Source organism: Lepisma saccharinum, chromosome 3 (genome assembly GCF_977018435.1).
Source record: "Lepisma saccharinum chromosome 3, izLepSacc3.1, whole genome shotgun sequence".
Taxonomy (NCBI): Eukaryota; Metazoa; Arthropoda; class Insecta; order Zygentoma; family Lepismatidae; genus Lepisma; species Lepisma saccharinum.
The window spans coordinates 28,068,837-28,093,655 of record NC_139231.1 but is presented as its reverse complement, the minus strand read 5'-3'; the positions used below and the strand labels follow the sequence as shown (position 1 = coordinate 28,093,655).

The following is a 24,819-nucleotide window of genomic DNA, read 5'->3' as shown; positions in this document are numbered from 1 at the left end:
ATTTTACTGACGGGGGCTCGAGCCCGCTGATCCCCATCTTGGATACGTGCTATTAACAATAACAATGTTATAGAACGTTCTCAGTCTTGCCTCGATAATTATTTTTCTCCTCAAATTATCGTCACATAATCCAAAAAGCCAATAGCCTAATTTTATCTAGTGTAAACTAAAAAATTTCCTGGGAAGGGGGCTCGAGCCCATGATCCCCACCTTGGATACGCGCTATTAACAGGGTTATAGAACATTCCCCGTCTTGCCTCGATAATTATTTCTCTCCTTAAATAATTGTCACATTATTCAAGAAGCCAAAAACCTAATTTTATCTAGTGTAAACTGAAAATTTCCTGGGGAAGGAGGCTCGATCCCCCTGATTCCCAACTTGGATACGAGCTATTATCAATAATATAGTTACAGAACATTCTCCGTCTTTCTTCCATAATTAATTATCTTCTTAAATTATCCTTATTTTATTTTATTTCACACCACAAGGAACCAAAAACCTCATTTTATCTAGGGTAAACTGAAAACTTTCGGGGGGGGGGGGGCTCGAGCCCCCTAAGCCCCCTCCTTGGATACGTGCCTGTCCACCAGGTATCGAACCCGGGACTCCTTGATTGCAAGGCGAAAACGTATTCACGGCGCAATCGAGAAGGCAGTTATAAATATCTGATACATAAAAAATATCAAATAAATTCCCTTATATGTATTAAATACTAATGTATTTTTACATGTTTAGTAATTTAAATTTATATTTAATAACATTATAAATATTAATCATATAGGCTCTTTCTTCTCAGATGCTTGGTAGAAAATTTGAAAAGTTTCATGCACATACATAATATATATGTATAGTTTGTGTATGTCTGTGTAGACCACAATCTTCTTGCGCCCCCCCCCCTGAAAAAAAATCAATCTTCAATGATTTCGCGCCATGGTAGGGTATGTAGCTGCCTGGCAAAGTCCTCATTCCGTAAATTCACGAACTGCATGAAATCAGAAAAAGACATATATTCCCCCTCGTTTTCAGAAAACCTGTTTCACAACCCACCCCTGTCCTTTCTGTGGTGAAGGACACTCCAGTGGGACAATGAATCTCCCCCCCTATTTACTGCGAGCAGCAAAAGAAGACGGCCGCGCCATCTACTGGCCACCGATGGAAATGCAATTTCAAAGCGCAGCGAGGTTTAAATGTAGCTTCCACTTCTATTACCTAACTATTCTATGACTATACACAGCGTGTTCAGAATTAAAATTCATTCAATATGCAATCATGCTTTAAGAAAGAATATATTCTTCATTATTTTTCGAAATACATGCCAAATTTTGCCATTGATCAATAAATTTAAGCAACGAATTATTTTCACAAAAAAATTACCGTTCTATCAATTTGTTCAAATATTTTATACAGCACCAACTACGAAGGCATTCCCCTTCATAGATTACGTCATAATTCGTTCGGGCCGGGAAAATCGGAGAGATGGCGATATTTTTGTGATTCATTGATGTTAGAAATGCTTTGTTATCCATTCGATCGAGTGATGGCAGCGTTTGGCATGGCAAGAGGAGATGCAGTAAATATATATCTGAGAATTGTGCATAACGAGTAAATTCAAGCAAAACCCTCATAGCTAGAAACATGAGTGAACTAGAGAGCTGCGTTTTGAACTTAGAAGAAGTCATTCGCAAACATGATAATAGGAACTGTAATTATCTTGATGCCAAATATCACATCTCTAACATAGCCAAATATTTTGAATATGAAGTCACGAATGCACAGCTTGGTAAGAATCTAGAATGTATTTTTTATTTTTTAAATCAACTTGGCGCACATTGTAATCGACAAGGGGATTGGGTAATCCAAATTCCGAATGTTTTAATTCAGGTATTGTTACTAAACGTGTATGTTTTCTACACGAATGAAATTCTTTACATGTCTATAAGAACATGTAGAACAGGTTTTCTGATTACTATGTCCTTCGTGCAAATTATTTGAGTAGGTTAGACACGTTCATGTCACTTACTTCCGATTTCAATTCAGTGGTAACATCACCGACGTCCTTACACCTTAGCATTGTAATTATGATATTGTTTGCTCACAGTGTTCAGGGCTTGAACCTGAAACTCTGGCTGCACCATTACTTCTGCATCAGGAGCGTAACTAACATGCTCTGCTTCAGTTGTGCACCACTATACATGTAAGAAAATTGCTTTGGTAAATGTTTACTATCTTTCGGACACCTATAACTTCTGAGTTTCGTCAATTTTTGACATTTGTACTTACCTATCTGCTTCGCGGAACATTCCGTGAATGGTTTCTGGGGCTATCCATCCCGGAATAGGTGCAAAATTTAAACCAAAAAATTATTTTCGTTTCAAATGTTTGACTAAAATTTCCCACCAATTCCGGGCTCCGCCCCTGGGGTAATTGACCTACTGCCCCCAACCGCTAACGTGGCCCTGCCTCCGCTCCGGCTCCCCGTCTTTTTCTATAGACTCCCTGTTTAAGGCATGTTAGAAATTGGCCGGAGTCACCTACCCCCAAATGAGACCCAAACTTTTAAAGTTTAAGAAATCCGTTTCCAGGATATGGAAAACTTACCTGAATTTCACACAAAACACCTTCCTGATGTTAGACAATACTACAGGAACTTATTACGATAAGTAGTTTCGTCTGTAGAAATCTGTCCGAAGGATAGTAAACTAGTACCATTGCTTTATTTTCTAAAACATTAATTCACGCCCAGGGGCGGTGCCAGAAATTTTCGACAGTGTGGGCAGAAGCTCCATATTGATAGATTAGGTCCCAGCCTGGGGATTTTTAAAATAATCTCTAAATAAACAAATAAGAACATCTTAGCGTAACTTCCTTCGGCAACACAATACATTATTTCGACTTTTTAATTATTATTAGAATAATTTAAAGAAGAAGACTTAGATGGGCAGGCCATGTGACACAAATATGGCAGAGGAAAGAATGGTTTACAGGATTCTTGTTGGGAAACCTGATGGTAAGAGACCAGTAGGAAGGCCAAGACGAGGATGGAGGGATAACGTTGAGATGGACCTAAAAGAAATCGGTAAGGATGGGAAAGATTGGATTGATCTTGCCCCAAATAGGGACAGATGGATGTCTTGTGTTGCTGCAACCATAAACCTTCAGGTTTAAGTATTAGAGAGTATAATATAGTTTTAATTAGCTCTGCATTGAAATTCCAGAAGTGTCCCTTTTTTTATTTCATTACAATGTTTATATACCTGTTATCTTCAAATATCAATATGGTATGAGAAATATCAACTTTATATTCATTCTACTAATAAGAAGGAATCACAATAATCACTACAATACTGAAGTGAATAAATTTTAATAAACCAGTTATGTATGGAAAAACCTACAGAATTATTGAATTACTAATGAGTGGCTTATCCTATTTAGAAATCCTCGTCCCACACAAATTTTGCCACATTAATCAACCGAAAATATCAACAGACTGTAGATGCAGTTGAAGTAAAGAAAAAAAAAATATGGCTCGAAGTATCCAGAAGACTATTTTGTTAGTTTGTTTTTAAGCCCAGTTTTATGCTCAGATAAGCTAATCGGGACTAAACCTACGGTTTAACTTGTATAGTTCGAATCTGTGTGCGTTGTGCTTCCACACAGGACCTCTTCATTATAATGCGACAGCGTTATGCCATTGGGGGAAAATATATAGAAAGAACTCGCACCAAACGTGGCATTTTATCACCACAGAAGATGCGTCCATTTTAAGGGTGTGATTGCCTGAGACAAATATTTGAGACTTTCGGAAAACGTCATTGTTCACATAATTAGCTGCCTTGATCCACTAATGAATCGCGGTGCATTGAAACTACCACCTCAACTTTCTAAGAGCTATGGACTAATGAAACTCCATTTTTGGAAGAGTAAGTTGTGGTTGATTTGTTTCATTTTAAGTCATTTTTCTGCTAATTTTGATAATGACGACGATGGTGATTAGATGAAAGTAACGAAGGGGCGAAAACAAACACATGCTGACAGTCAAAATACAAACCCTCATAAATTATTACTTCGACAGTGGTTCCAAGCGTCAGGGACTCGTTGCCCTGAAAGAAAGTTTCCAGTGTATGCTGCACAGGGTAGAGGTTGACATTCTAGTCTGTTCAAAATGGTCACACCTTACAACCCAAGTCATCTATGAAAAATAGATGAATTGTTACTGTCACGGTGATCAACTTTGATGAATTCCTTGTGTCCTAAATAATTTTGTTACCTCAAAAAATATGTTCATGTAACCATACGTGTATTGTTTCTCCCGCATTAGTAACATGACAGTTCAGAAAATGAATAGCAACTTAGCTAATAATCTCTTCAATTCTGAACAGATTTTTCAATCTTACTTGTTTATTATTTATGAGTGATATTTTGTCAAAATAGCCTAGGAATACTTCATGGACAATGAACAAAGAATTTGTTTTCCTTCTGTGTTTTAAATAATTCATAATAAGACGTTTATTTTAATCCAAACATTCAGTGCCGGCGATTAGAAGGACCAGGAAGTGGGCGATGCAGTTCCCCCGTCACATTTTGCCACTTTTTGCCCCCACACTATGGCCTCTTTACACTAAGCCTTTTCTACCAAAATAAAGTATATTGTTCTTGCCCCTCAAATGTTGCCACCCAATTCGCTGCTACTACGAGGGATGATCGGAAAAAAAGGTTACAAAGCCTATTATGGCATATGTGTTAGACATAGCTGGAAGATCAACACACCTGATGATGGAGGGCACTCAACACTAGTCCTCGATGTAATCACCTTTTTTGTTCAAGCACTTGTCACAACGGTAGATGAGGTTTTCCATACCGGTTGCACAGAAATCCGCGTCAAGTTCTTGTAGCCACCGTGAGGCAGCTCTTTTGACATCATCACATGTCAGATAATGGTGGCCAGCCAACCAAATGGTAGTCCCAGCTCAGCTGATATTGAGCGAAATGTTCTTCTTCTGTCCTCACGAATACACTCATCCACAAGAGCACAGTTCACGTCAGTGGTTGAGGTACTGGGCCTACCGATGTGTCCAGGGTTGTCATTAACAATACTGGTCCGTCCTTCTTTGAAGGCACGACACCACTTCGCTACATGTTGCCTTGAAATTGTCCCCTCCCCATACACCTCCACAATCTGCCTATGAATGTCAGCAGTGTAGTGTTTTTGGCCCACAGAAACCGCACCACTGCCCTCACTTCTACTCTTGACCAATTTTCTAGACGAGTCACCATTTTAAATGTCTGCTTCTCGGGTATACATGGTCAGAATCCGAAGTCCTCAAACTCGCAACAAGACAAACATGTTATTAATTTACACATAAATTTTCGTTATGTTACAGTGAATAAAACAAAAGTTATATGCTTTGTAACCTTTTTTCCAATCATCCCTCGTACAAACATTCAGATAAATTTGTCAGTTGTACAAACCTTGTATGCTAAGAAAAGTGACCCTCAAGGAGTAAGAAAACCCTTTCAGTCAAGAACTCATATGATGAAAATACTATGCTCAGGAACATGCATTTAAATTACGAGAAACTTCACGATTGTCTACCATCGCACTTTCTATCATTGTCGCCGAATACATAAAATCAAGTATGTGCCTTGTATTTGCAACACAAGCTTGAACCTAATTCATATTTATTTAACTGTATTAACATGCATGAAATAATGTGATTAGAATGTATAGCTGTGCATGGGTAAACACTTCCTTGAAATAATTGTGTCCATCAGAGACAAAGCGAAAGGAAATGGAACAAGATGCGACAATAGATTAGAAAAGATAAAGAGGAAAACAAGAAATGGAAAGCGAAAAGAAGTAAGAGAAAAATCGGGAGTGTAAGAGAGAGGGGGATACATACACATATATACTATATGTGGTCTTACATTTATACTGCCCACCCTAATCTATCAATAAGGAGCTTCTGCCCACCGTGTCGAAAATTTCTGGCGCCGTCCCTGACACTGAACAAGTAACTCTCCACATGCAGTTGTACACATCTCTCGGTGTTGGCAACATCATAATGAGTTGATGACATAAATGATGCCACATAAAATTAATAATTACTTGGTTTTAACACATCTCCGTGAGCTAAAAATGATGACAGATATTCATATGAGAGACACTCATCATGAACCATGTTAAAATCCACTTTCTCATGGTTGTATGGAGGGTTACCAACACCTTGGGAAGTGTGGGTATGTGTAATGTCATTATACAGCAGCATTGATGGCTGAGCTCATTTACCAATTGACTCACGATCTTGCGACAATATGTTCCAGGTTCAAGTTGTGGCCTGCATTTTAGTGTGTCTTGGGGAGTCTCTTCATCCATTTCATCTAATCATCATTCATCTTTGTAGCCATGATTAGTTGTAAATAGCAACATAAAAAAATAAGACAAATACTTATACTAAAAAAATCAATATCATTATAGCATTTTATTTACAAATTTATAATCAGAATTTCTTTATTTATCTTTATTTGTTTTAAGATGATTGCATTTCTAATATTCAATAAGCTTGTAATTTTTGTTTATTCTTTTGTACCATTTTTTCTTTTCAGAATTTGCTGTGAGTTCAGTGTTTGATAAAGACAAAGGTGTTCTGAAATACCTGGAGAAGACAATCTATGATAAGCAATGCAAAGATGCTAAAAGTGAAGCTTTCAAACTTATTAATAGCTTGATTGCAAAACAATCAACAAAGCTAGACCAATATGTAGTTGAAATCAAGGCAAGTGTACATTTAAGAAGTATTGTGCTAAACAATTGTGCTTGTTAGGTACATCATTAATATTGTAATTGTTACTGAAAGAGATAGCAGTGTGAATTAATGTTTTTCAAATTTCATCCTCTTCCTGTGTCAGAATGAGGCTTAATGATCATGACCAGGTTAATCTTCTTTTTGTTTCATGCTTAGAGCGCTTGCACATGTGCCAGTGTTTTATAGGGAGTCGTTATACTTGATGGCACCAACACAAAATTTGCACATGCACCGATACAATCAGTGTTCTCGCCGATACCTTGGAGGGGCACATGAAGTGATCGATGAAGCCTGAAAGCACAGATGGACCTGCCTCCACTTTACAAAACAAGTTCCTCCTTGAGATAGCTAAAAGTTATGACTGGGGGGGTCTGTGTCCTCTTGTCCATTAACTGAAGTTCAGCAGGGGTTGGTCTGACTGCCCATTTGTTGAGGGGAGCTTCCATTGCACACCGAGCTGTAAATGGTCGTTCCGGAAAATGTATTGTGCAGGGCCACATGTGCGGCTGTGCCACTAACCACCGTTGATTTCTTGTGCTGACAATATCAGTGTCAATACTAATTTTATTGGTGGAGGCACATAATGGATCGGATCCCACTTTAAACTGTAGGTCCAGTTCCAATTAGCCTATCTGTGCATAATGTGAACTTAAAACACAAAATCAAACCGATTTTATCGGTGCGTGTGCAAACACTCTTACACTGGCAACCAATGTACTGCTTCCTCTCTCCATCTTAACTGTTTTTAGTCATTGTTTACCTTGATAATGTTGGCAATATGATGGCCTTTTAATTATTTGTGTGGTGTTTTCTATTTACACACCTGGTTTTATACAGGTAGGAAAACATTGGAATTACTCATAGAAAGTTTGGTGGTTTTTCTTTGCACTTGTATCGTAGAAACTCCATGTTAGGGTCCCTCCACACTGTTAGTGCTCACTGTTTCGTGCAGCATTGCACTGGATTGTTTAGTGGGATATGTTATTTCGCTATGACAAAGTTTCGTTTTAGGCCCACTGTATGCTTACGTATGCAAATTGGCACTTGTTCTACACTTTAAAGTGGGATCTGTACTATCGTGCCTTGACAACAGCGTGCAGTGGAGACATATAGTGGTTCAACCCGGGACCTCTGGCATCACAACGAGATGTGTATAATGGTAAGGTCGTTGCCTTGTAATTAATACTAGGCATCGAGATAAAGGAATTGGAAAATAAGAAAGTACCCATTATCATCAATTAAATGAAAACCGCCTTGCCTCCATGAATGCATTACCCTGTGGTTCCATGCAAACAGACTCTTCATTTTCTGAGGATGATCTGGTAAGGCACCCAAATGTCAATCTCACTTTCATGTAGTACAACCCCAGGAACTGTTTTTTGCAGGCCAATGACACTAGCATCTGGACCAACGGCCAGTATAATCATCTATAGGGCTGTGTGTGTTTTATTTTCTGAGTGCCCCTTTACATCCTCAGCTTTTAACCCAGGTAGGGATATTTTAGCCCTCAGTTGTGTGCATCTTTGAGTTATGGTAAGGGGCTGGGCCCTGTATAATGCGACATGTGCAAATTAGCCTAAGTGCTGACACACCCACAATTTTCAAATGAATAAATCAATCAAACCTTAATGTCAGATTCCCAGAGCAGGATATTATCTTTAGAATGTGATGTAATTACTATATTAATGGATTGATTGAGAGTTAACATTTAGTCACGTACATAATTAGAATATTAAGATAAATGTGTCGTTTGAGGAATTTCTGTTTAATACGAGGTGCGACAAAAATAAAAACGTGCTGGACTCATAAGTTCTGCCAATCACCTTCAAAGTAGTTCCCTTCGGCACTATCTCTGGAACAAGCGAATGAAAACAAGTCTCTGCGCAAGTATTAATGCGAGATGGCTCCACCAATGAACACCAGAGAGAGAAATGATTGCCTGGAGGGGGCAAACGACTGCAGTTACCAGCCTTCATAGCAGCATGTACTGCTTCGCTCTGCCCACTCTATTTCCTCCCCTTCTGTGATGCTATGCACACCCTGCTTCAGAAATAACTGTGACAGGGAATAGTTGATTGAATCAAAAACTATTTAACAATTCTGTTAACATAATCTGTTCTAAAATATTCGTCCAACAGTTTGTTCTATTCTTCCAGGAGATACTTAATGCTGTTGCTTTGTGATCAGTTTTCAGGGTTGCATTCCCTGAGGAGGCACATACACTTTGGCATATCCAAGAATCAGTCTACAGAGGGTGGGGGTACAAAATGTGTTATGACCAGTGTTCTTTTTTTCCTGGTAGTCAACAATGGTACTCCATACTGGCATCTTATTATAGGTGAGGACTAGTAACATTTTATTTTAACAAGAGAAATACCTACAATCCCAGAAGTCCTGGGTTCGAATCCCAGTTTGGGCATGGGTATTCTTTGTGTCCCTTCATCATATCATCACTTGTTCTCATCTTTGCGATTAGCCAAATGTTGCAGAAAAGAGGAGTAAAATAAAGCAAATCAACCAATCAACCAGTGAAACGAAAGAGAAATGATGTGTGCGTGTGTATGCTTGGATGCATCATCGTTTATGAACATAATAACAATTTTGAATAGTTTTTATGATGAACACATTAACAAACAACACGGTAACATATGAACTTAAATAGTGCCTGAACCTTTCTTCCTAGAAGAAAAAGCAATAACTGTAACTTTTTACAGACTTAATTTTATCAATCAGGTTTGCTACCTTCTTCCTACATAATGATAGTCAAATTTAGACATGTTAAAGTTTGTTTTTCAAGATTAAGCACATTTTTAGTTAATATGATTAGTGAATATTACATTTTGAACTTCACAAACCCCCGTGGCAGAGAGGTTAGCAGTTAGCACATTGCACTATGATGCAATGGTTTCTGGGTTCAGATCCCAGCCAGGGCATGGATGTTTGTGAGTGTCCATTCATCAATTTCATCATATCATCATCACTCATCCCCATCTTCGCAAATTGCCCAAAAGTGGCACAAAAAGCGAAGTAAAATAAAGCAAATCAATCAAAACCATTCTGAACTTCAGTTTATGAAACAAAACAAATTATTTTGTGAATGCAGTGTTGTGCCTATGTTGGAATGAATTATGCTAAAGCTACAAACTCGTTTTTTGTCTCATTTATTTCATATGCCATAGACCATTAAATAATTCAAAAATACTATGTAACACAATGTTTTAAATCTCTTTCAATACAGTTTGTTCACATTTTATCACATTTGTGTTTACTGTTTTCCAATTTATTTTTTCTGGGTGTTTGAAGCAAAAATACCTCCATGTATTAACCATGCCAAATTATAAGTTTTCTGTATTGTCTGACTGATTTCATCTAAATGGAATACATCTTTGAAAATATCTGGCTGCTATGAGAATGACAATTTCCATGGTCAAAACATAGGTGACCTCCAATTTGATCCACAACGATCCTCAAACGTGCACTATATTTCAAAACATTTATTGTCAAATTATAGCGTAAGTGAAGCCCTAAAATTCTAGTGTGTCTTTTCTTAATCTCCAAAAATGTAGTTTAACCCATCCGCATACCATTTAAATGCCAATTTTTTTGCCATGAAATACCATTTAAATTTGGTTATCTCCCGTGAAGGTTGCACAACAAGACAAGATGTCAAATATTGTGAAAACTATCCAAGCAATTTACGTGAAAATTTTATATATTGAAGTTTAAGTATAGTAATAAGTATGCACATATGCAGTTTAATTGAAAGATAATTAGAAACTCACCTAATAAATTTGATCACACACATCTTTGCATTCCATTTCCATTCCTCAACCTTTTATATTTTTTCTGCCAGAGCCACCTCTTCCTCACTTTCACAACATTCTTCAATTTCACTAACACAAAATGAACCCCTGTGTTCATCTCCACTTCCAAATTCCACATTTTCCTCTTCATCGCTATCGAAAAGAAACTTTTCAATTGCAGAATCTTCTACAACATTCATATGCAACATGTTTGCAAGACGTAACAAATGAAGGTTTGTTTACATGAGAAATGACTGAACAAAACATGCTTGAAATGGTATGAAAAACTTAGCAGCACAAACATACACGTCATAGATTTGAAAGATCATACAACCTCTGCCATCTATTGAATGAAAAAGAAACTACGTGATGAAAATCAGGAACCCGTCGATTCGACGACTAGGTATGGGAAGTGAACGTCCAGTCAGGCCGTCGATTCGACGACTAGGTAAGCGGATGGGTTAAGGCTCCTTCATACATTGATGAAAACGTGCAGTGCAGACGTTCCGTTTTGTACAGATTTTTCAGTTACGAGCAAAGATAGGACCTCGGGGTTTGTTTTCTATCCTTCAGAAAATATGGCTGCGTAATTCCTACAAAGCCCAAATTTTGAAAAAGACCCTGCTTAATAAGTAAATTGGGCATAAATATGGGAAAAACCGTGATTTTCACATGCAATTATCTCGTTAATACACAAGATTATGGAAAACTGTTTTGTTGGGGTCATGCAATGTTCATTGTACTTGACATTAACATAATCACTCTAGAAGTCAGTTTTCCTATTTTGAGACTGTTTGAGGAAAATGAAACCCTTGCAATACGTAAAAGTGTCCCTGCACTGTAGCGACATCTCGTGCAGATAGTTAGAAGCGTTCTAAACCCCACCCACAGTAGAACACGGAGGGATACAACAAAAAAGCTCGTGAAGACAAAACACGATCGCAAGAGACAGGGAAGTGTGCATGCGTCAACTGGACGTGTTCAATTGCAAAATATGGGTGACGGCAGCAAGTGTGTTTGGCATAAGATGTGGGCTCCGAGAAAATCGTCTGCGGCAGAAACAACAATGAAGTTTCAAGCGCTACAAAATCGCCGGCAAAATAACTACACAGACGTTCACGTATTGTGGAAGGGTTAAGAATGAAATATAAATAAAACCTATCCATTTATACATCATCAAATGGGGAAGTGTTTATCGCTTCCCATTAGACGTTTACATTGTACGTACGTAAACCAGTAACGTTATTGTGAGTAATTCAATTAAACCGGTCTCCTTGGCAAATATTACGCTATAATACGTAGAACAAGTTTGCTGGGGGCCAGGACCCCCCGAAAGTATTATGAAGTACTAAAATTAAATAATGTAAATATACTTCTTTAGCAATTTTTGCATATTCGATGGATAATTTCCTCTGAACGCGTATTGGAGGGAAGGATTATAGCTATAAATATGATACGGCTTTGAAGTATAGCACCCGAAATACTTCTCAAGTACTACTATTTTAACTCTGAAAGGCAATGAATAGGATTGACATCATACGGCTTTGAAAGACATAAAGGATTTATTTAGGGCGTCTGGACCCCTCCCCCAAACGAAAAGATTACCAATAAAATAATACTCCCTCTGTCCCATAATTATAGTCCGGTATGCCAAAATTGTAGTACAGGAATGACAGACGAAGAGGCAGATGGAAAGCACAATTTGTACTGATCCTTGAGTAATAAAGTTGTATGACTCATTCCCGTGTTTCATGTTCTTCTGTATACACCAATGTCACAGTTTGAATATCGGGCAATCATTATGAGACAACAAACAAAGGTGTACCGGACAATAATTATGGGACAGAGGGAGTAACAATACTCGTTTAGCATTAATGAACTTATTGGAAGGCAAGGATTATATTGGGATCGTAAGGCTTTGAATGATATTGCAAATAAGGTTTATGCATACAACAACTCATAACAATATGTGTACAATATTAATCAGAAACTTCACTGTATCTAACATTTATTTCGTTATGCAATTATCGAAATTAAGTGTCCCTTTTCTGACAAACATGTAACACCTGCACATGCCATCAAGACGAAGAAAGTAACTTTCTGGAAATTTGACGAAGAGCTTAATGCCAATATCGTGAACACCACACATAATTACTATTACCAAGTGTAGGCTAATAGTAATTATTACACTGAGAAGGTACTGTATCTTGTGTCTGTGGACACAGAAAGGTGTTAAAATATAATACATCCAGAGATATGATCAATTCTGGAAGAAGAATATGGAAATGCAGCTACAACAATTCTATGTTGAGTGTCTACTACCAGAACTTGTCTATCCATGGCACACACGCTCAATGCAGATTCGAAATCCCACGAGAATAATCCAAGCCCAAAACAGAAGGAAGGCGAAGACGTCAGATGGGAAGAAAAAATCACCGGCAAACTGATCAAGAAGGAGAATCTTTCTAAACGAGGTAACCTTTGTATGTAACGTATGCACTGTTTGTGGCATAGTTGGAAGTAGTTATTTCTGGGAGGCCTACACATAACATACAGCAACAGATTTCACTTTTGTAAGTATTTAGAAGCTACTTTCTTCATGAATTTGATCTTATTTATGTATTGCAGTGCACAGGAGGCATCTTGTATAGCAACAGAGAATATGTTTACCTTTGAGACTGATTTTGTCATATAAATTGTTCGCAAAGTATTATTAGCTTATGTAACGTAATGTACAGAAACAGGGCGCTTTCCAGTTATTGTGAGAGTTTCGTTGTCATGTATTTGTTCTTATTGTATTACATAGTGTATCTACGTGCACTGCTGTTCATGAATTTTTAAGAAGCTCATTGTTTGTGTCCGTGTATGATTTTTTGTAGCCCAGTAATTTTCTACCTGTTTGTCAGAATTTTTTTCTTTTCTTGTTATTTGTACTTCAAATAAGCAAAAATTGGAATAGAATACAGGGTGGGCGCCGGGGCCGCTTCCAACGTTAGAAAAGTTCCCGGATTTGAACCGGCCGGGGATCGAACCCGGGACCTTTAGCATGGTAGTCAGATGCGTTACCGACTGAGCCACCGCGGCCACTACCTCAAATACAAGGTGTACGCTAATCCCGTTGACAGTGAGCAACATATGCGTGAGGTAATTGTTCACGAGTTCAAGAATGTTCCGGTTAACATGTGTAGGAAGGCGTGTGAAAATGTTGCTTTGCGTCTACAAGCCTGTGTTGACTTAGATGGTGCCCAGGTCGACCACTATCTTAAAAATCAATGACTTACGTGTGTGTGATTCCATTTTTGTAACAATTTTGTAGCCATTGGAATTGTTAACATTTGTCAATAAAAAATAAAAAATAAAAATAACATCTAATCAAAAGCTGCCTAATTGAGTCTGGCCCACCCGGTATATCTACATAAGAAACTGTTACTTAAGCAAGAAAAATAAAAATGTACCTCGAGAAAAACCAGTCTACCCCGTTCCCTGCGGTGTAGATGGCAATGTCTGTTCTCATCATCCCATTCATTACTCTTCACCACGAAATATACTTTATCTGCAGAAAATAATACAGGAAGACTACTAATTCAGTAACGCACAACTTTGCTCTTCCAGTGTGAGCGTTGTTCATTGTAAAAGCAAAGTTCTAAAACTACAATTTTAGCATACGTGTAGTTAATTGTACATGATCAGAATGATATGTGTATATCTTATGGAACACTGTCCATTCAATGAACCTGTTGTGATCACTGACTGGGCAAACTGAAGAAATGTTTAATTCGTGCTCTGTTTTAAACTAATTAGTGTCACATCCAGCGAAAATATAAACAGTTTATATTATTAGATTACTATTGTTAATAAATGTTATAATAAAAACAATGTATTGCCGGCCCCCCGTGGCGGAGTGGTTAGCACATCGTTCTACGACACCAGGGGTTCCGGGTTCGAATCCTGGCATAGGCACCGACTCCATGGGGCTTAGGGGGCTCGAGCCCCCCCAATGTTAATGATGTGGAGCAGAGCCCCCCAAATAATTTTGCCTAAGAGGATCTAATGTATTATTTTTCTTCTTTTGTAAAGTTCTCTGAATTGTGTCACATGAACTTAACTTTAAATACACATTTGAAATATTCTAGACCATCAACTTTGTGGGGGCTGAGACCGCTAAATCATCAACTTTGGGGTGCTATGATCGGAGACAGCAAAACACATGACTTATTAATATATACTAAGTATATAATTATTATTTACTATTATACATATATTAATCAATGACAGAATCAAATTAGCCAACGACTTGTTAAAGACTGTTTGGGAATCCCCTAAAAGAATGCAAATATTTAATAGTATTATTGATGTGAATGAGAAGGCTGGCCATACTGGACTGCGACCACTTTGCCCTCGTCGGTGGACGTTGAGAGCCTCCAGTGTGCAACAGATCTTAAGGAACTATGAAAACCTTCTCAATTTTCTTGAGAAATTTTCTGAAGAAGATTCTACTGACGCAGCATCAAAATGTGCTTCACTTCAAGACATTTTTCTTTCTCTCCCTCTACTGCCATGTAATGGGTCCAATAGAAGAGGTAAACTGTAAGATTCAGTCTCCACGCATTGGTGCTACAGAAGTGGAATCAAAACTAAAATACTTGACTGACATCTTTCAAGAAAGGCGAATGTGTTTTGAGCAGTTCTGACTGAAATGCACAGAGAGCAAACCGAGCCTAGTTGATGAGCCAGAATTGCCCCGGCAACGTCACGTCCCTAAGAGACTTGAAAATCCTGATGCTGCCAAACATCACAAGTTCTACACTCCAAAATAGTATTTAAATCATTATACACTGACATGTGTGACACAGCAAAATCATGTGTTAAACAAGGACATGAATCTACAGGACTACAAAAAATAACAGCCGTAGAGAAAGAATGCATCTCAACTGTGAACAGTTGCACAACAAACTTTCAGCAAACGCGAGAATTCTTTCGCCAAGATTTGGATGCCGATAGGCTCTCCTTATAGCAAACACGGTATACACATGTCCATGCTTGGTGATATCGCCAAACAGAAGAAAGTGGTTCTAACTACCATGCGTGACATAAGGAAGTTTCTTTTGGAAGACAGCACCCTCCAGGAGCTTCTGCCTGAAGTTGCCAAATTCATGATGGTCCTCCGTGCTGTGCCACTGACGACAACCACAGCCGAAAGGTCATTCAGTGCTATTCGCCGACTAAAGACATATTTGAGATCTACAATGAGGCAGAAGAGACTAAGCAGCTCAACGGTACTCCACATACATCAAACTGGGCTTGATAATTTGGACCTGAGGCCGCTCGTTAATGAGTTCATAAAAAAATAACCCACTGCGTAGAGCAACTTTTGCTTTATTTTTAAATCATGTTCATATGTTTTTGTTGTGTATGTCACTTTATATCTTAGTGTACATCCTATTTTTTTTATTGCAAAATTATATTTAAAAAGTTAAATATTGTAGCAAGAACAAAAAGTAAACTATTTTCCTGTGATTTGTGTTAGCATTTATGTAAATAATTAAAAAAAATTGTTAAATATTGTAAATATTCGTTATTTTTATGGGTACGTCAACACTAAAATTATTTGTAACCCATCACATGTCTGTTGCGGACATTGAAACACACCCATTCCCTCGCCGGGACTCGAATCCGAGACCTCTGGATCAAAGCGAGTTGAGATGACCACCCAACACGCTCAGCTACAGAGGCCGGCATAAAACTGTTAGGTTGGTCTCTTATGTAAATACATACTTTTCAATAAAAATGTAAATTGTTATCTAAAAAACAAATGAACAGACACAAAAGACATAAAAAGTCTTATACATTTTCTAAACGTTTTTCATGTTACATTTCATTTGCATGAGGAATATAATAGCTGCTTAAAAACTGGTATACGAAGACGTAATTTTTATTTTTAAAAAAGGGAGGGAGTGAGTCATTCATTCATTCATTCAGGGTGGCGACAGACCTGGAAAACCGGGAAAAGTCAGGGAATTTGAGGTGTCAAAAATAGTCAGGGAAATGTCAGGGAATTTCGTCTTCATTGACTTTTTTTTATTTATTTAATTTAAAGATATCGTTATGGAACTCTGCACGGGAACAGAACATTGTTATAACTCGGGCACTATGGGAGCAATCTACTTCGGATAAGTTTTTTTTTGCAGCTAAAACATCAGCACATGCAACCGTGTACAATTCAGAACGCCTGACCAAGGAAGGGGGTTTGGGGGAGCCCGACCCCCGAATTTCAATGAAAGAAACATAAAAATCTGAAGTTTGCCCCCTCTTCTCGCACTATTTTGGGGAGAAGGCGCGAAATTTAGTATTCTTTTTAAAGAATGGACATTTCTCAAGAGAATGAAACATGTTTCATGGTCTTGGGTGCCATACAAGTTGAATAATAAGCCAAAATGTGATATTTTTTTTACGAAAAATATATGTAATTTGCATTTTTGGAGGAAAATTATTATAACTCGGGCACTATGGGAGCAATCTACTTTGGATAAGTTTTGTTTTGCAGCTAAAACATCATAGCATGCAACCGTGTACAATTCAGAACGCCGGACCGAGGAAGGGGGTTTGGGGGGCGCGACCCCCGAATTTCAATAGAAAAAAAACAAAACTCTGAAGTTTGCCCCTCTTCTCCCACTATTTTGGGATGAAGGCGCAAACTTTAGTATTCTTTTCAAAGAATGGACATTTCTCAAGAGAATGAAACATGTTTCACGTTCTTGGGTGCCATACAAGTAGAAGAATAAGTCAAAATGTGATTTTTTATTTTTACGAAAAATATGTAACTTGCATTTTTGGAGGAAAATTGTTATAACTCTGGCACTATGGGAGCAATCTACTTCAGATAAGTTTTGTTTTTCAGATAAAATATCATAGCATGCAATCGTGTACAATTCAGAACGCCGGACCGAGGAAGGGGGTTTGGGGGGCGCGACCCCCGAATTTCAATAGAAAAAACAAAACTCTGAAGTTTGCCCCTCTTCTCCCACTATTTTGGGATGAAGGCGCAAACTTTAGTATTCTTTTCAAAGAATGGACATTTCTCAAGAGAATGAAACATGTTTCACGTTCTTGGGTGCCATACAAGTAGAAGAATAAGTCAAAATGTGATTTTTTATTTTTACGAAAAATATGTAACTTGCATTTTTGGAGGAAAATTGTTATAACTCTGGCACTATGGGAGCAATCTACTTCAGATAAGTTTTGTTTTTCAGATAAAATATCATAGCATGCAATCGTGTACAATTCAGAACGCCGGACCGAGGAAGGGGGTTTGGGGGGCGCGACCCCCGAATTTTAATAGAAAAAACAAAAATCTGAAGTTTGTTCCACTCTTCTCCCACTATTTTGGGGAGAAGGCGCGAAATTTAGTATTCTTTTCAAAGAATGGACATTTATCAAGAGAATGAAACATGTTTCATGTTCTTGGGTGCCATACAAGTTGAATAATAAGCCAAAATGTGATATTTTTTTTTTACGAAAAATATGTAATTTGCATTTTTGGAGGAAAATTATTATAACTCGGGCACTATGGGAGCAATCTACTTCAGATAAGTTTTGTTTTTCAGATAAAACATCATAGCATGCAACCGTGTACAATTCAGAACGCCGGCCCGAGGAACGGGGTTAGGGGGGGCGCGACCCGCGAATTTCAATAGAAAAAAAAACAAAAATCTGAAGTTTTCCCCCTCTTCTCCCACTATTTTGTGAAGAAGGCACGAACTTTAGTATTCTTTTCAAATAATGGACATTTCTCAAGAGAATGAAACATGTTTCATGTTCTTGGGTGCCATACAAGTTGAATAATAAGTCAAAATGTGATTTTTTATTTTTACGAAAAATATGTAACTTGCATTTTTGGAGGAAAATTGTTATAACTCTGGCACTATGGGAGCAATCTACTTCAGATAAGTTTTGTTTTTCAGATAAAACATCATAGCATGCAACCGTGTATAATTCAGAATGCCGAACCGAGGAAGGGGCGTTTGGGGGCGCGATCACCGATTTTCCATGAAAAAAAAACAAGAATCTCGAGTTTGCCCCCTCTTCTGCCGCTATTTTGGGGAGAAGGCGCAAACCTTAGTATTCTCCCTCAAAGAATTGACGTTTTCAAAGAGATTGAAACATATTTCATGTTCCTGGGTACCATACAAGTTGAATAATGAGCCAAAATGTGAAACTCTGTTCGGAAATGTGGCATGGATATGTTGCGGAGGGGGGGAGGAGGAGGTTGGTCATCAATATGAATTTCCCAGGCTTGCTCCAGACCTGTGTCAGAGTTTCCACCCAAACATAAGTGTATGAAGGTCCAAAAAGCACATTCATTTCGTAATCAGCACCATGATACCATATGGTATCATCGGGCGAGTACGACCTTACACTGATGATACCATATGGTATCATCGTGGGAGTAAATGTTAAGCCTCTAAATATTACGTGGAAAATGCATTGATTTATCATTTTTTTTTCCTTGTCCGTATGGGAGTAGTAAGGGGACTTGTCAACAGATGGAGGGGATAAGAGCAGGTGGCGCCGTCCGATAGTTGTCGGACGTCGTAGTAAGGCATTTTGTTGGTCAAACTGAAGGAACATGGAAACAAATAGGTTCCATTGATACATACGATTTTTGTCGAATATCGCCACCCGACAAAGTATCTCACTACAACATGCGACAGAAATTGCATGGACTGCAACATCCAACAAAACCGAATGCATAAACAAGAAGAGCTTTAGACTGCAAATATGCTGCTGGAATTTTATTACTCTTCTGGCTGACTTCACCTTATTTAATGTAGCAGTGCTTACGAAGGTTTTCTTTCATCATCCTGACGTATTACTGGTTTTGCACAAGTTAACATACGTTTACAATGACATTGCACTATTCTTAGATATCAAGAAGAATCCAACCAAATGGAATATATATTGAATACTATCACGAAAAAGTGAAACATAAATCTGCATTAGTGAACGTTATAAAAATTGGCAAGTGCATGCTCCCAACCTCAAATTTACTGCAACACTGTAAATTCCTGTCTAAACTCATGAGAGATGGTCATTAATCTCTCACTGAGTAAGGTTAATGTCCAATATTATGAAATAAAATACTAATAATAGATACGTAAATATTTGAATATCATATTTACTCGAATCATACAATCATAAAAGCAAATCACTTTCCTCAGGAATTGACTTTTCTCTGCCAGCCCTGCTAAATTTTCACTTTCCATCTACTGATTTATACGAGGGGTGGCCAGAAAGTAATTTCCAATTAGTAGGGACATTGATTTTTCGCAAACGCGAAAAGTGTGAAAAATGGTAATTGCTGCGAAGTTATGTTTAGGAATGTGCAGTGATGATGTCTGGACACATTTTTCACCCATTCGAAATAATGTGAATTTGGCATAAAATGCGAATTGTTGGCGTTTTTAGCGATTTTTTTTAAAAGAGATGTCCTAAAACAACGAAAAATTCCATGAAATCCAACGTTCTTGTCTTTTGTAGGCCATGTTTGTGTACATAGAACATGCAAGGTTTCCAACATTTTACTCAAGAGTAAACTATAGAGTTATACGTACATGGAATTAACAAGTGAAAAGAAGATAATGCCAATTTTTGGTGCCATAATATATCGGTATCTGTCACGTGAGATTGATTGATTTTAATTTCTTGGGTGCGTCGCCACTTATGGTCATTATGCACCCTTCAGTATATACGGGGAAAATTCCATTATCTAAAATCCTTACCTTAAAATTAAAAAAGAGGTATGGAAAATAACTTTCCCGAAATAACTTTCAAGATATCAAACTCTCACGAAGAGGCGTAAGCCATTTGACTTACTTTGAAACAGTAGTTTAAAAACACCACGAAGCTATAATTTCAGATATTTGCCAGAAAATGCGCTAAAATGAAAATGGGAAAATAACACCGTGTAGTAAAAAATAAAAAATAAGAAAATACACCAATTTAAAAAAAAAAAAAATAACAAAATATCAAGGTCCCTACTGATTAGGCATAAATAAAACAAGAATATCAGTTGCACTTTATTACATTAGTAACAGAGAGTCCTAACCTAATTTTCGGCATAATCACCACCGTTGTTCTGGCATTTGTCGTAGGATGGCACTAAATTTTGTATGCCCATGATATATGTGTCTGACAGCAAAGACTGGAACTATCTCTACCGCAGTGTAGCTGTCAAATCCTCGCCCTGCCAGAAACCTCTTCAGTTAAACAAAGAGATGAAAGTCGGTACATTCAAGGCCAGGGCTGTACAGGGAGTTGTCCAAGATCTCTCGCCCGAAGTGATGCAAAGTACCCGTGTGTACTCAGCTGTATGGGGTTGTGCACATTCGATTGGCCTTCCGTGAATTGTCTGCACCATCGTCTGACCTTACTATCACTCACGACGTCCGGTCTGCACACCTGACACGATTGCTGGTGGCTCTGTGCCAAATTCTGAGCGTGCAATGTAGGCTACATCGCAGTCGGTGGGAGATTGTATGAGAGCTGCAATCTTTAACCTAGAACTGTCCTAAAACGGCTGCATTGCAACTGTACCAGATTACAGCTACATGCCACTTCTTCCTGCCTGCATGTGTGTGTGTCGCTCTCCGACCACTAGTGCTGCGTATTGGCACCTTTGGAGGAGCTTTTTTCAGGATGCCCCTCGTATATGAACTTTCAGAAGCTTTTATTATTAGTGTTCCTGTTTTAATGTGTAATTAGCTAAATCAGGTACCTATACAATGCAATTCTATAAATTCCTTGCGTTCAATTTGTAATACCTACATACCCTTTTCGTCAGTATTAATGGTATAACTGCATACTGTCAGTTTCACAGTACTTCACTTGGATATATTGTACTGAAGCAGAAATCCCATTGATAATGTAAGGAAATATGACACTTTATTTTGTTTGATTCAATTGTTTCACTTATATGCAAGAGTTAAGTTGTTTGCTTTACAGAGAAGAGAGAAGTAGCTTTATGCATTGAAAAATGAGTCCGCTCTCATGGTTCTTGCAAGCAGAGGGTTCCAAACCTCAGTGGAAATATCAACATATAATACCGAGAATGTTTAAGGAGACTGATAAATTACAAATTGTATTTCTTAATCAATCACTCTTCACTCTTATCTCATTTAGTCGTAACTTTAAAAATAATCAAGTATTTTATTTTAAACTTACTGCATATGAAAAATTCCGTAATCCTTCCCTAGCTTGTGAATTGTAATAATTTTCCAAATTCACTATTTTGCAGTTTGAATTCAAATCATAGAAATTAAGTCAATTTCATAGAAGATAATATTGGTACTTAACAAAACCATACGTGGATCTGTGTGAGTTTATTATTTCTATTTGCAAAAAGATCTATTTAGTTTACTTTGTGATTGTAAGGAAAAATGTAAATTTTGTCCTGGAAAACCTGGAAAAGTCAGGGAATTTCATTTCTGCTTGTTTGTATCCACCCTGTTCATTTATTTCAGTGATCAGAGCCCCCAATAATTTTGACTAGTCGGCGCCCCTGAATCCTGGCCTGGGCATGGTTGTATGTATGTTCATTCATCAATTTCATCATATCATCATATCATCACTCATCACCATCTTTGCAAATTAGCCAAAAGTGGCACAAAAGGCGAAGTAAAATAAAGCAAATCAATCAATCAATCAATCAGAAAACAATGTATTGTTATTGTTACTATAACTACTAAAATCGAAACAAACTTGAAACACCTCGCAAGAAAATTCTGCTTAAGCCAATTATAGTTACAAAAATTGTAATTTCTATTTAGGAACTGTAGGTACAAAATAGGAACAGTTTTCGGTTTTTCTTTCATTGCTCTTTATGGAAGATTAAAAAGTGAAAGAGAGAGAGAGAGAAAGTGCCTTTTCCCCTCCCTGCCTCTCCCACATAATGATATATCCAAGATTCAAGACATGAAAGCGCGGCTGTGTTTACTATCTTCCATTTCATAAATGTTTGAGAATCTTCTGTCATCAAATTACGGTTTTACTATCCATGAAAAATTCATTACGTGTTAAAAGAACGATAATTCATGTTTGCTTTCTTCGCTCGCCTACGCGCCAGATGGTCAACTGCTTCACAACAAACAAATTTTCGTCCTCCCACCCTTGCAAGCGATTGTGTTTGTTTCCCCTGAGGTACCCACCCCACCCCAACTGCTCTCCCGTCAGCCGTGAATAGTAAACAGCGAATGCCTACCTTCAACGATCTCATATGAAGATCTGTTTCCATGTGTAGGTAATCTTTTATACTTTTTTAAAAATAATTTCGCTGTTTCTTTAACATAACTTGTGTAGGTTCGTTAGGGACTATTTACCATGTCGGAACTCTACGAGGCAGTAGAAGCTGAGACCCAAGCAAACTGTGAAGACTGCCAATCTCGTGACGTACTCGGTTACGTCCGAGGTACGTTACAGAGTAAGACACACAAAAACCAACCCACGTGACCCTTTTTTTTTCCTTCTTCCTCAGATTCGACTTTCGTCAAATGTATGAAGGAGCCTTAAGCCAAGATTTGAAAGTTTCATCAGAATTTGGAATGTACGTACCTCAGCATAAGAAAAATCATTTTTTTATCTACAATCTTGAAATACTTTGAACAAATGAAAAACAAAATCATTCCCGAAGTGTATCTAGATGTGATTAATTTCAACTAAAAACCTCTAAATTTGCTGCAGTTATTTTGGTCTCAAAATTGGTGACTTACCCCTAACCTTCCTAAAACACACACTACATTACAGAGTTTTGTGATGCTGCCGTAACATTGCTGAGACTTGTTTCTTAATCTACGAAAATATAACCAAGTCAACTTATAAGCATAATTTAAAGTTTTCACAAGACATGTTAAACCAGTCTGTCGTGTACTATATTTAAACATGACCAATATTTCTCAAATACAATGTGAGATCAATCCTTCAAGTTATCTTGCAACTCAAAAGCTTTGCATTTATGGCGGTTATCAAAAATAGAACGTGTGTGATTTTACACTCCTCTCCTAAACTATGAAATATTATTTTGTAAGTTTTACTGCAAAATCGCTGATCAATTATATATCTAAAATTACTCAATTTAATTCAATATACTCTTGAAAATGTATTGTAGACCATTAAAAAAAAAAAACATTGAAGAGGATAGCATCAGTTTTCGAAAAGTTACTTTTAGAAAGATAACTAGTTACAGTAACAGTTACTTTCTTAAAAAATTAACAGTTACAGTTACTCATTTTAAAAAGTAACTTGGTTACAGTTACATGTACTTAAAAAGTAACTGTAAGTTACTTTTACAGTTACTTTCTGCTGACAATTTTCTTGCAACCAAATTACACCAATCCATATTAAGTAACATATTTTGTGAAGACTAACATATCTTTTACTTACGTTACTGGTACATAATATAAGTCTTCGTATATTTGTATTTATTACAAAATAAAGTGCTCTCCTGTGCTTTGCGCGATTCCATGATGGCATATAGGGGGTGTGGAGTTAGAGCCCCACACTTTTTTGATCAAAGGTGGGGCTGATGTGATGAGCACCATGACCCTGGCATCCTTTGCCCCCCCCCTTTCCAAAATTTCCTCCAGATACCCACTTTATACGATGCTGGGTGGGCGCTGGAGCCGCTTCAACAGGTGGGAAAAAAATCTCGATTCTCCCCCACCAAGGACCGAACCCAGGTTCTCTCGCATGTTAGTCAGGCCCCCAAACGACTTTTTTTTTTTTTTTTTAAAGGAATACCCTATGTGGTAGTATCCCCCGTTATTCACATCTCAATTTTTACGTATGTCAGTTTTCTGTTTTCTGTATTCTCATTGGAACAAACAAACATCCATGTCCGAAACGAACTAGAATATATCTAAGAAGGGAGGTCTGTTTCACATAGAGGGCATGTCAGAGAGAAATTAATTTGTTGTATAATTTCAAGTGCTTTTGAACCAGAAAATGATAATAATTAGAATGTAGTACCCTATAATTGTGCGTTATCAGTGAAGGTGAAAATAGCATTTTAAACTTACGCCTTCAGTTCTCTCTGAGAGGATTACATAAACTAGCAAGAATGATGGGTAGGGTCATCCTGATTTGTTAGTTTGCCACTTGAGTGTTTTAATTCACTGTTGTATCAATAATAATTAAACGAATCACACTTACCAAAATATAT

At 37.6% G+C, this 24,819-nt stretch overlaps 1 protein-coding gene across 1 annotated transcript in view; it reads left to right on the top strand.

Moving 5' to 3' along the window:
• The first annotated feature begins 1,448 nt into the window (after nucleotides 1–1,448).
• Nucleotides 1,449–24,819, top strand: part of LOC145985498 (DNA-dependent protein kinase catalytic subunit-like) — a 53,231-nt gene continuing 29,860 nt past the window's right edge. The window contains exons 1-2 of the mRNA XM_083119568.1: nucleotides 1,449–1,781; nucleotides 6,605–6,774. Coding sequence (XP_082975694.1) covers nucleotides 1,637–1,781; nucleotides 6,605–6,774 — 315 coding nt within the window. The 5' untranslated portion in view covers nucleotides 1,449–1,636. The remainder of the gene's footprint in view (nucleotides 1,782–6,604; nucleotides 6,775–24,819) is intronic.